The 13,085-nt window shown below is 42.9% G+C and overlaps 1 protein-coding gene across 1 annotated transcript in view; it reads right to left on the bottom strand.

The window, feature by feature from the left end:
- frmpd1a (FERM and PDZ domain containing 1a) overlaps window positions 1-13,085 on the bottom strand; it is a 60,979-nt gene that overhangs the window by 13,720 nt on the left and 34,174 nt on the right. Inside the window, exons 8-11 of the mRNA XM_087842112.1 lie at window positions 2,880-2,975; window positions 2,322-2,447; window positions 2,112-2,231; window positions 1,466-1,602 (exon numbers count right to left, since the gene is read on the bottom strand). Of these exons, the coding sequence (XP_087698238.1) occupies window positions 1,466-1,602; window positions 2,112-2,231; window positions 2,322-2,447; window positions 2,880-2,975 (479 nt within the window). The remainder of the gene's footprint in view (window positions 1-1,465; window positions 1,603-2,111; window positions 2,232-2,321; window positions 2,448-2,879; window positions 2,976-13,085) is intronic.

Genomic DNA, 13,085 nt, shown 5'->3' with positions numbered 1-13,085 from the left:
GATAAGCGGAAGCGAATGGATGGATGGATGGATGGATGGATGGCTATTAAGACTTCCTGTACCTGATGTCCATGCCATATTTTTTGCATTTGATATTAGTGGTGCAACGGATCAAAAATCTCACGGTTCGGATCGGATCAGGGTTTTAAGTCATGGATCGGATCAGTGAAAAAAGAAAAAAGACAAAAATGTAACATTTACTTATTGAAATATTTTTTTGCCTGTTAAAAACATTCAACTGAAGACTCATTCCACGCAATTATTAAAAAAATTATAATTATGGTACAATATAGGGCAGTATAGGTCTTTGTATCTACCACTCAATTCAATTCAATTTTATTTATAAAGCGCCAAATCACAACAACAGTCGGCTCTTTATATTGTAAGGTAGACCCTACAATAATACATACCGCTCATTATATCGCAATCCGCTGTGATATAATGAGCTGTCACGGTCACGTAGCTTTGAAAGTAGCTTGTCCTGGAGGTCCCTATGGGCTACGGTCATAAATATTTTGTACTTGTAAATCAGGATTTGTATGTGTAAAAAGAATTTGTGTGTGCGTAAAAAAGATTTGTGTGTGTCAAAAAAAATAGGTGTGAAACTCTGCACTCAAGTTTCAAGTTACAAGTACAAATTTTGCCCCTATTTTCCTTCCTTTCATCTGATTGGTCAATGTCATGTCAATCACAAATTTAACAATCCAATCAGAGAATAGAATAGAATAGAATAGAATAGAATAGCCTTTATTGTCATTGTACAAAGTACAATGAAATTGGAGTGCCACTCCCTTGGTGCAAAATGCAAAATAAATATAAATGTAAAATATAAAAAGTACAATAAAACAACCGTAGTACTCAGACAATAATAAGTACAATATATACAGGATAGCAGCATAATATAATGATAGTATGAATAGCAGCATAATATAGTGACAATGGCAAGTATAGTTAAGCAGGTTTAATTGTTTTGTGCTTATTTACTACGGTGATAGCTCTGGGAAAAAGATGGGTTTGGCTATTGAAAGGGTGCTTTTTTGAACTGCAGGTCCTTGAAGGGTAGTTACAAAGCTTTCTTCGTTATGAATTAGCGATTCATGTTTTTATTGAACATTTGAAGATAAAAAAACAAATTTTTTGTTAATAACGTTTTATTACACTCAAACTAAACTGTTATAATTTCAGCACCATAGACAGCACACAACATTTCTCATGAGCTGTAGTGTAACATGTAACTATTAGTGGTGGACCTTCACAAATGCAGCTTCATGCCCTCTGACAATACATTAGTATGTTACTACAGTCGCAGACACAGGCAGCTGAGGGCTTTAACGCAGACAACTGCATGTCTTCTTGCGACTACTGTCGGCCATTTCTGACCAAACAAAGAAAGCAGGTTTACAGCACTTCCACATCAGCTACGTTTTCTGTACAGTCCACGTATAAAGGTGTGTCTATATCTCACGTGATCATCTTCAGGTTGGTTTTGGGTGAATGTCCACAGCTCGCTAGCCTCTCCATAATGTGTAGTGCAGCAAGTCGCAAGGCGGTGTTACACCTCATCTCTACTGCAAAACGCTCCTGCAGTACATCGTTCACCCCCTAGCACAAACAGACAACATACATCAGAATTAATCATTGAGTAGCAACTGATTTGTCTTGTTTGCAGCAGTTTGTAGCTACTTGGAGAAAAACGTCCAAAATAGCAGGGTCAGCTTTGGTATTAAAACAAACACAAACTTCCTTCTTTTAAGAGAATCATGGTGCAGGTGGGATTTAATGAAAAACTGCACATTTACAAACAAGCTGACCTTTCAGTCTGATGATTTGCATCACGGTGAAATGAGCCAACTGCAGCAATAAGTGTACTTTTGGAAGTGTTACAACACTTTGCCAATTGATTTGATTCAGAGTTGAGAATCCTGTTTTCCTATTGATGCTTTAGGTCAGTTTGCAGTGACTCAATTAATCAGAATTGATATTAATAGCAGCCATTTCATATGAATAAAGTAACTATTAATATCCTTAAATAGAAAAACAATAATTATAACAGATAATAAAAGAGAGTAGTGATCTGACAAGCCCAGCAGTGTGCACATTCATCAGTCTACCTGCAGGTAGAGGTACTCAAAGGCAGCGGGATCCTGCTGCAGCAGCATCTGAAGGTTTTTGGGCATGAAACAAACACGAAATAAACACCTGTAGTCATGGGCCTCTTTCTTCTGGACCACCTGCAGAAACACAGATGCTTATATTATTTGGAATGCATTTTATACTTTTTTTTGTTTAAATGTAATTTGTGTGTGTCTGTGTGTGCATACCTGCTGTATCCTCTCCTCATCATGTAGCAACAGCAATTTGCTGATGCTGTGCTGCTGCTCCAGCACTAGCGAGAAATGCTCAATGCGGCTCAGAGAAAGCTTTTCCTTCAGTGTCATCACAATGTCCTGATGTGCAAAGAAAATTACACCTTCAGAGATAATATTTTATAACGTCAGGGAACACATTTGCTGAGGTGAGCTGAGTTAAGGTGTTAAGGTCTCAGAGTGGTAACAGAAAGTTTTAGAGTAGCTGTCAAATCCAGGAAACAAATGCATGCTTAATACTAATAACTGCTGAGGAAGTGAGTAAATCACTCGGCTGTCTCTGGTAACTTCAATTCAACGTTATATATGATTACAGTTTAATGTGGAGCTTGAAATTCAGGAAGAAACACACTTTTACAGGGTCTAGTTTAAAACTTTGATTTAGTTTTTGTCTCAGGAGGAAATCTGAGCTTTTTTTCTACTTCACGAGCCTCAGCTTCAACTCTGAAACTCTGCTAGAGCTGCTAGGTGTGTGTCATTATAATGCCACACTCCAGTATCGCTACAGAGTACCTTGACTGTGGTAGTGGGCTCAAATTTGAAGGCCTTGGTCTGCCCGTTCTCGAGGTACACCTTCAGTACATTGGGCAGGAAGAGCAGGGAGTTCCCCTGTGAAGAAAATAAAAGCAGTCTGAATTTAGTTGGTTTCAGGAGTAAAAGTCTGACAGGGAGCAGGGTGGCTCTTTCTGTGCGCAATAATGTGGGAAATCTTAAAGGTGTGTTGCAGTTTCCGGGTCTATGAGTCTGTTAGGGTCCACTTGGGAGCGAATGTCCGTGTGCCTGTTAATTTTTTATGACGGCACAGGGTTGTCCGCAGAGAGACTGTACTACAATGTACCAACGAGGCATGCTTCCTGCAGGCAGACTTCAGAGTATAACAGGATTGACTGCTGATCTGTGGCGCCTGCAGCTGTCTGAATCTGAAATTCCTGTCTTACCATCATTGAGCTGTAGTCTGGAAGTTTCTTCTCCATAAAAAAAAACCTTCTTACACTCATGTGTTTAATTTTATGTTGCATTACTTTTGACCCTAGCTGCTGATCTGTCGATAATCATCTTTGGGTTCCAGTAGGTATATATTCATGGTGGGAAAGTTACATTAACCCTTTAAGACCTACCATAGAACCAAGTCCGCCAGAGCTTATATTATATTTTTACATGCTGTGGAGCCATTTTTGGGAGTATTTCAAGTTGCTATACATCAATACAACCATTACAGCCTAAATTTTAATAATATGTATGAATTAAGTGCATAGTAATTACATAAATTGCAAAAAAGTGCAATAAACTACAAAAAAATTGAAAATCGTTTTTGTTTTTTTAACATATATTTCTAGTTAGAGAAATTTAAGAGGCTTATCCCTCAAAACTGTAAATACAAAAAAGTTGCACAAAATAGTTTCCCACCACAGGAAATTTATTTTGAGTGTCTTCATAGTTTTATTTTTGAAATACACCAATTTTTATACACTGCAGGAAAAACGAAAATAAATATTATAGTGCAAATTTGCAAAAAAGCAGCATATGCATCAAAATAAACTATTTCCAGCAGTGCAATATGAGTCCTAAGCATCCCAGAAACGACACAGAAAGTCATAAAGTCAAACATAACTTTTAAAAACACCAGTATAGGCTCATTGAGGCCCAGACGGTAAAAAAACTACATTTCCGCGAAAATGACGTCACTTCCAGTTTCGGGCAGGTCATGGCGGACATGCGATACTTCGTGCTGATGTCTATTCCAATGTAGGAAGTGTTACAAACAGCTGATCGGATCGGCAAAGCGTGTTTCTGGAATATTATGTTTTTGTTGCTGCAAGCGCTTTTTATGCAGTTTTTGCAAAGCTATATGTGGAAGGAAACCGTGACCGAGGACAAGCTGATGGCATAAGATGTAAGAACAACTCCTCCGGTTTCATATGCAAAAAAAATTATTGCGCTAGCTCACGTGGTTGCAGAGCTACCGGGATTTAAAAATAGTTACGCAAAACAGAGCGTGCCCGCTCTGACCGGCTTTAAAGGGTTAATGGTACAGCACTATCACAGTCTATCACTAAAATAGTGTACCCTCAGAGACCCATCCTGAACCTCACCAAAAATGCACCACTCAATGCTGTTTCAATAGCATCTAACCCTAACCCCTAACCCTTTTCATCTAACATTGCTTGTCTTTTAGGAAGAAACTCTTCAGAAAGTTTTAATTCCAGAACTTTCTTGCTGTGAGACGACTGCACTGTTCGGATGATCTGATATCGTCGTGTTGGTGTTGTTCCCAGATCATCATGAAAATGTTGTTCCAGGTTCAACATTGCAAGTGACCAATCACATTATTGTGACATTATTCTTTTGCGCACCAACCCATTCGTGCATTTATGAAATTCCAATGTTGCAAGGACAATATCAATTCTGCTTACCGTTTATTAAAGGGTTAGGGTCCGTTGATCGGCGGACAAAGGCGGTTTCTCGCAGCTTAAGTACAGTTTTTTGTTTTACGCCGGTTTTTCCCGAAGTCGCAAAAGTATGACATCATAACATTCTGATTGGTCACTTGCAATGTTGATCCTGGAACAACCTTTAGTATGATGATCTGGGAACAACACCAACACGACGATATCAGATCGTGCGCACTGTTCTCTGTACTGCCACATCGCTGGCATCCAAAACAGAATGAAACCTCCAACAATGTTTTATGAGTAAAATATATCAATTTCACAAAAATAAAAGCAAAAAACTCAAGGAACTGCCTTCCACCAGCTTCACCCAGTCACCCTGATTTCTTCACAGCCTTTGAATTAAGCTCGTCTTGTCTGTCAGCCTTTTAAAATGTGGGACACATCAAGTGGGAGTCCTGGTCACGAGACAGATTTGCTGAATTTTCCTGACGTATGTTTGTCGCTTGAACACAACCACTGTTATTTTTAAATGCTGGCAATCCAGACTGAGAATACTGAATATGTTTAGCACGTTATAACAGACCATAAAGTGAGAGAGCAGTGTTATTTCATCTTCAGCTCTTCTCACAGAGCATTTTTCTTCGCATCATATCCTCTGGCCTGTTTCTGTCTACCCGGCTCGTTCTCCGCGGTGACTCATCTTTCCCGCTACATCCCTCTTCTCTTATGATTTTAGAAAGTGTTTTTCTGTATTGACACTGCGATACAATGCAACATTGATGTCTGCATGTTTTGAAGTTGAAACAGAGGGCGTTCAAATTTTAGACAACCCCTCCCTTGCCAGCTTCCCATCCCCCGTTACATATTTTGTCTTCCTTTTAACGATGATAAAAACATCCCGCCCCCTCCCCTCCACCTCTCTTGGTCTCTTTACCATCTCCTTCTACCCTTTTTTCTCCTTAATCTGATATTTATTGTCCTGTAATCACAGACATTAGGACCGGAGAATGGGGAGGATATTGATCTGTGTTTTCTCTGTGTTTAGTAATGGGCTCTCCGGCCTCAGTGGTTTTCCTCGTCCTGCTAATTTCACATCCGCTTGCAGGGTAGGAACCCTGCACAACCACAGGCAGATTTATAAAGGAACAAAGTGCACCGAGTTTGCAGTAATGCTGAATCTAATGTTGGTTTTACTGACAAGCACTCATCGTCATAGTGCAAAGGCACATCTAGAAACCATAAATCGCGTTTTAAAGCTTGTCTGCGGTTTCCACTATTTTCTTGTTCAGGACAATAAAATTCCAAATGAAAAATTTCTTTAGGTCTTCACAAATATGACACACCACTTCAAGTGGTGCTGTTAGCATTGTATGTCGTGTCGAAAATGTGTTCCTATAGCACAGAATACATGTTTATGACACTAAAAGAATCTGAGGAAAGATCCTGCTTACAGCCGATTTTAAAGAAAAAAATCTGAACTCTAACCGAGTTATGTGTTCATCATTAGTTACCATGGTGATCGAGCTAAATAACAAAGAGAGAGCCACCTTTGGGTGACTTTTAAACTCATCACAGAGGCCACTAACCATTAATATCACTTTCTTCAATAGAACTCTGGTCTCTTTGCATAATTTTACTACCTGCCTTTATTAGTTCTTATCTGTGTTTGATTTGCTACAACTGTTCCCAATTAGCCAGTCAGACTTCCTTTTATACCCCTGGTGCAATACTTCCTGTTGCAAGCGTGCCATATTCACACCAGTCGAGCTTTTCCAACTACTGCCTACAGTTTCTTATTGTCCCTGTACTATTCTTTGTTTTCACAGTGAATGACACCTAGGACTGTTTCTGGATTTTGCCTGCCGCTCACTTTAATTGTCTGCTTCGCTGTCTGATCTACTGTTAATCACCCACAGCTGGCTGGATTAAAGCTTTTGATTTTTAACTGTGATACATGGCATCAACTAAACCTCTGTTCTGCAAACTAGTGCAAAAAATCTGAGAAAGTTTCAAAAATCCTAAAAACCAACATTATGGCTACGTTCACACTGCAGGTCTTAATGCTCAATTCCGATTTTTTGATCAAATCCGATTTTTTTGTCTGCTTGTTCACACTACAGATAAAATGCGACAGCAAACTTGCTCTAGTGTGAACGCTCAAAGCGGCCCGCATGTGCAAAAGAAAACGCCACACACAACGCGCTCTGTTTAGACCCAGAGCAAACAGTATTGTTTGACTGATGGCCCTTAATATAAAGACTTCGGACTTTACGTTTCCCAGTTTTTGCTTTAAGTTATTTTGTTATTTACATAATAATGTAAATAACCTAATAATTATCCTTATTGCTGTTTTAGAGGAGCGGTGCTTCAAAGGATAGTTGCAGATTTCTGTCAGAATCTGCAGATTATACAGTACAAATAAAATGTTCACGTTGTCTTCCCAACAGTTTCACTGACATCTACACCGGATGGCCAGGAAGCATTCGCGATGTCTTCTCAGGCGCTTCTCCGGCGCTGATAATTAGCGTCTGTCTTGTGTCAGTGACGTAAAAGACCGATTTAATGCGACATAACCGTTCAAACAGCGGTCGCTTTCTAAAACATCGGATATGTATCGGATTCAGTACCACATACGAAAGTGACCCAGATCGGATTTGAAAATATCGGATTTGTGCCGTTCACACTGTCACACCATGATCGGATATGGGTCGCATAGGGTCAAAAAAATCGGATTTGATACGCTTTCGCCTGCAGTGTGAACGTAGCTGTTAAGAGATATATTCTAAAACACTTCTTCAGTAGAGAATCAGAGAAGAGAAACACACCGATTTACTTGCTAGCAAGGGCAGCTCTCAGAACTCACACTCAAGAGTGAGTCTCAGAGACTGACCCTGAGGACTGCCCTGGTCTTTTATTTATACACTTCAGTGAGCGTTTGTTCCTTACATTGGAATGTGAAGGTGTACGTGTGTGTGTGTGTGTGTGTGTGTGTGTGTCAGAGTGTGACCCCATAAATGACTTCCCTAAACCTGCTGGACTTAAAGTCCAGCAGTTCATCTAAACAAAAGCACTTAGACTGGAAACAGATATAACTACGTTAATCCTACCGTAAAACAATAAAACAAGGTACGACCTTTCCCATGCTCCTAGGATGTGGGGGTGAAAGCCAGAACACCCTGGAATGTTACAGACTTCCTAGGATGAGACATCCTTCCAATATGCCACCAACTATATACTTCTAAACACAAATGGTTACATGCAGTATTCTTCCAATATTCAAACTTATATCATTAAAAGATTATACTGACTACTAAGTACAATTTTCCATTGACAGTAGCCTATGTCTTAAATGTAAGCAGTCAGAAATTTTCATGGTTCAAGCACTTAAAATCTCTTAAAGTACTTTTCTTCTAAATAAACGAGCTTTACATTCAGTCTTATTGAGAGAACGACACAGTGTGTATGACTGAGATCCAAGTACAGCTTTGAATGTCTTTTTAAAAAACACACATTATGATATATTTTTAAATGCAGCATTGATGAGAGCCATGTTTACTTGCTGTGTATTAAATCAACCTCCTACATGCCTGCATGTGCACACCACAGACTCTGAACCTGCTCACGAAATGGCATCTCTGTTGTGCTTCCCCACATCAAATCAGGAAACCTGTCAGAATAAATTATCCACGAAGTGTCTCAGAACTGAAAAAATAGACTTTGTCTCAAAAGCTTTGAAAAATATATCAGAATACTATGAGCTTTTAGGTCCATTAATCTGGTATTTTAATGTAAATTCTGGTCATGTGTATATCTCGTTATTGACAGTGGAAGGCTGAGTGAAGATTATAAAGATAAATTATTTCCTATTTTTGGACAATGTATTGGTCAGAGATGCTTATGCAGCACTCTGGTACTGCCTTATATGGATTTATTTTGTGTTGTGCCCGTGGCCTAAGCCCACTTGTATATGCAGTATATTCCAAATGTACATCAGGTTACAGTGAAAATATAAGAAGCACTCGGAGACTGCAAACCTCCGCCAAGGCACCTCACTCTCTGGGCCGTATTTACTTTTTAGGGAATAGCATTGCATTTTGTATACAAACATTATTTTGGAGTAGATAATGGATAATAGGTATTCATTTGTAGATAACTGGGCAGCTCATTCACTTTGTAATGACAATACTTTATTTCTACTAATTTTGAGGCCAACCTGAAAAAAGGGCAGATGTGAAATGTAAAAGTGATATCACAGATAAAAACTGTGGTGTGACATTCAGATGCAGATTATAATGTGATATTTAAAATCCCCATATGTGAGCATGACTACCTAAACGATGCCAATGCAAACAAGTGCCGTAGAATTTTAAGTTTTAAAGACAAAAGACATGAAAGTTTGACCTTATCTGACTTTGAAGGAGAGGCCAAAGGTCAAATGTTACAGTATTTTTTAAATGTTGACAATACACGTCGCATTTGTAAGAACTCTAGTTTCTAGGTTATAAGGCTTTTTGTCAATATTCACCCAATAAATCATCCATCCATCTTCATCCGCTTTATCCGGGGCCGGGTCGCGGGGGCAGCAGCCTAAGCAAAGAGGCCCAGACCTCCCTCTCCCCAGCCACCTCCTCCAGCTCATCCAGGGGAACACCAAGGCGTTCCCAGGCCAGCCGAGAGATATAATCTCTCCAGCGTGTCCTGGGTCTGCCCCGGGGCCTCCTCCCGGTGGGACATGCCTGGAACACCTCACCCAGGAGGCGCCCAGGGGGCATCCTTGTCAGATGCCCAAACCACCTCAGCTGGCTCCTTTCGATGTGGAGCAGCAGCGGCTCTACTCTGAGCCCCTCCCGGATGGCCGAACTTCTCACCCTATCTCTAAGGGAGATGCCAGCCACCCTTCGGAGGAAGCTCATTTCCGCCGCTTGTATCCGCGATCTCGTCCTTTCGGTCACTACCCACAGCTCGTGGCCATAGGTGAGGGTAGGGACGTAGATCGACCGGTAAATTGAGAGCTTCGCTTTTACACTCAGCTCCCTCTTCACCACGACGGACCGGTGTAGCGTCTGCATTACTGCAGCTGCAGCCCCAATCCGTCTGTCGATCTCCGGCTCCCTTCTCCCATCACTCGCGAACAAGACCCCGAGATACTTGAACTCCTCCACTTGGGGCAGGACCTCATCCCCGACCCAGAGTGGGCACTCCACCCTTTTCCGGCTGAGAACCATGGCCTCAGATTTGGAGGTGCTGATCCTCATTCCCGCTGCTTCACACTCGGCTGCGAACCGCTCCAGTGCGAGCTGGAGGCCCTCACCCGATGAAGCCAACAGAACCACATCATCTGCAAAGATCAGAGATGAGATCCTGAGGCCACCAAAGCGAAAGCCCTCCGCCATTTGGCTGCGCCTAGAAATCCTGTCCATAAAAATTATGAACAGAACCGGTGACAAAGGGCAGCCCTGGCGGAGCCCATCACCCACCGGGAACGAGTCCGACTTATTGCCGGCAATGCGAACCAAGCTCTTGCAACGGTTGTATAGGGATCGAATGGCCCGTAGCAATGGGCCAGACACCCCATACTCCCGCAACACCTCCCACAGGACACCCCGAGGGACATGGTCGAATGCCTTCTCCAAGTCCACAAAACACATGTAGACTGGTTGGGCAAACTCCCATGCACCCTCAAGTATCCTCGAGAGGATAAAGAGCTGGTCCAGTGTTCCGCGACCAGGACGAAAACCGCATTGTTCCTGCTGCATCAGAGGTTCGACTAGCGGACGAACTTTCCTTTCCAGCACCCTGGCATAGACTTTCCCGGGGAGGCTGAGGAGTGTGATCCCCCTGTAGTTGGAACACACCCTCCGGTCCCCCTTCTTAAAGATGGGGACCACCACCCCGGTCTGCCAATCCACGGGTACTGCCCCTGATCTCCACGCAACATTGCAGAGGCGTGTCAACCAGGACAGCCCTACAACGTCCAGAGCCTTCAGGAACTCGGGGCGGACCTCATCAACACCAGGGGCTCTGCCACCAAGGAGTTGTTTAACTGCCTCAGTGACCTCGCCCCCAGAAATTGGCGGGTCATTCCCCTCATCCCCAGACTCTGCTTCCTCCTTGGAAGACGCGTCAGTGGGATTAAGGAGGTCCTCGAAGTATTCCTTCCACCGCCTGACAATTTTCTCAGTCGACGTCAGCAGCGCTCCGCCAGCACTATACACAGTGCAGGTAGAGCACCGCTTTCCCCTCCTGAGACGCCTGACGGTTTGCCAGAACCTCTTCGAGGCAGTCCGAAAGTCTTTTTCCATGGCCTCTCCGAACTCCTCCCACACCCGAGTTTTTGCTTCAGCCACTGCCCGAGCCGCATTCCGCTTGGCCTGTCGATACCTGTCGGCTGCCTCCGGAGTCCCACAGGCTAACCAAGCCCAATAGGACTCCTTCTTCAGCCTGGTGGCTCCCTTCACCTCTGGTGTCCACCATTTGGTTCGGGGATTACCACCACGGCAGGCACCAACCACCTTGCGGCCGCAGCTCAATGCAGCAGCTTCGGCAATGGAGGCGCTGAACATGGTCCATTCGGACTCGATGTCCCCCGCCTCCCTCGGAATGCTGTTGAAGCTCTGCCGGAGGTGTGCGTTGAAGATCTCGCGGACTGGGGCCTCTGCTAGTCGTTCCCAGCACACCCTCACTACGCGTTTAGGTGCACCAGGTCTGTCCAGCGTCCTCCCCCGCCACCTGATCCAACTCACCACCAGGTGGTGATCAGTTGACAGCTCAGCCCCTCTCTTTACCCGAGTGTCCAGAACATATGGTCGCAGGTCTGGTGATACGATTACAAAATCGATCATCGACCTACGGCCTAGAGCGTCCTGGTGCCACGTGCACTTATGGACACTCTTATGTTCGAACAAGGTGTTCGTTATGGCCAAACTGTGATTAGCACAGAAGTCCAATAACAAATCAAATTTTAATGGGTTGTTAACATGACCCCGCTCTACAGCCAAATGAAGTTTTATCAGAATTAACGGTCAACTTTTTGACCTCTCTTGTTTACAGACAGATGCTATGAAAACCATAATCTCCTTGATGGAGATAATGAATTAAATACTGAAAGTGTTAACCTGGCCATAAGCAAGACAAACGTGTAACGATATATCCTTTGGTTCAAACAGTCAGACCCTCATGTATATAGAGTCATGTTTAAACATTATCTGTGCAGTTTGACTCCATTCAGGAAAATAGGTGACTGAATACAATCAGTGAACTGAGTTGTGTAAAATCCGCTTCAGCAAGTCATAATCAAGACTAGGGATGGGTATCGTTTAGGTTTTATCTGATACCGGTGCCAAACTGGTACTTTTGAAACGGTGCCGGTGCTTAAACGGTGTTCAAACCGGTGCTCAAAGAATGGAGAACACAAAATTGGTCCAAAAACCTCTCATGTTCAGCTGTTTTTTTGTAAAAAGATAACAATGTTAGCCTTTTCTGCAGCTATGGGGCATATATGGTATCACTCTTAGCTGGAAGCAGTGCTTAAACAATGGAAAAAACACAAACTTTGTCCAAAAACCTCTCATGTTTAACTGTTTTCCACTTTTTCTTTGGTCATTTTAGCCTTTTTGGCCAGGATGAAGGGAGTATCTGCCATCAAACAAGAAGACAGCCGCATGTAGCTATGATGGTGTTTGCTAGTTCACCTTACATGCATTAATGTAATAACGTGGTTAGCCTACTCAACGTAAATTACACACGAACAACATTAAGCTACTCACGCAGAGAAGAACGGCTGCTGCTGCCATCATCATCCGTCATCATTTCTGCTACACTGGCAGGGCTAGGGGCCAGGACTCTACTCCTCCGGTTTTTGGGGGATGTTGCTAACTCCGGGTCCGATAACAGGGACCACACCCGCAGTAGATGTGCTCGGTGTGAGGTCTCGCAGCAAGCTATCAAATACGGCGCATTTCTCGGCTTTTAAAAAAAACGCTATGCGTCGCCAGGTGTTTCATCGGATTTGAGGTGTTACCTCCTTTGACAGTATCACAGTATCAGCTTAAAACACTTGTTGCAGGCTGCTGAGTTTGCATATTTTGCTGTGAAGTACAGCCAGACTTTTGACCGCTTCGCCTTGGGTATTTTTAATCTGTAGCTCTGCTCTAAAAGAATGTACGTACCTGGGCCCGCCTACTATCCTCGGAAACGTAAAATGATTGGCTAGAATCTAAAGTGTATCACAGCTCAGGAAACGCACCGAAATAAAGCACCGAAATGTGCGCTGCTTTTGGTCTGGTTACTACCATTTATGTCAGAACCGGTGCATACCGGTACCCAT

Source organism: Neolamprologus brichardi, chromosome 6 (assembly GCF_056152115.1).
Source record: "Neolamprologus brichardi isolate AB-2024 chromosome 6, ASM5615211v1, whole genome shotgun sequence".
NCBI lineage: Eukaryota > Metazoa > Chordata > Actinopteri > Cichliformes > Cichlidae > Neolamprologus > Neolamprologus brichardi.
This window is presented reverse-complemented; position numbering and strand designations above follow the sequence as displayed.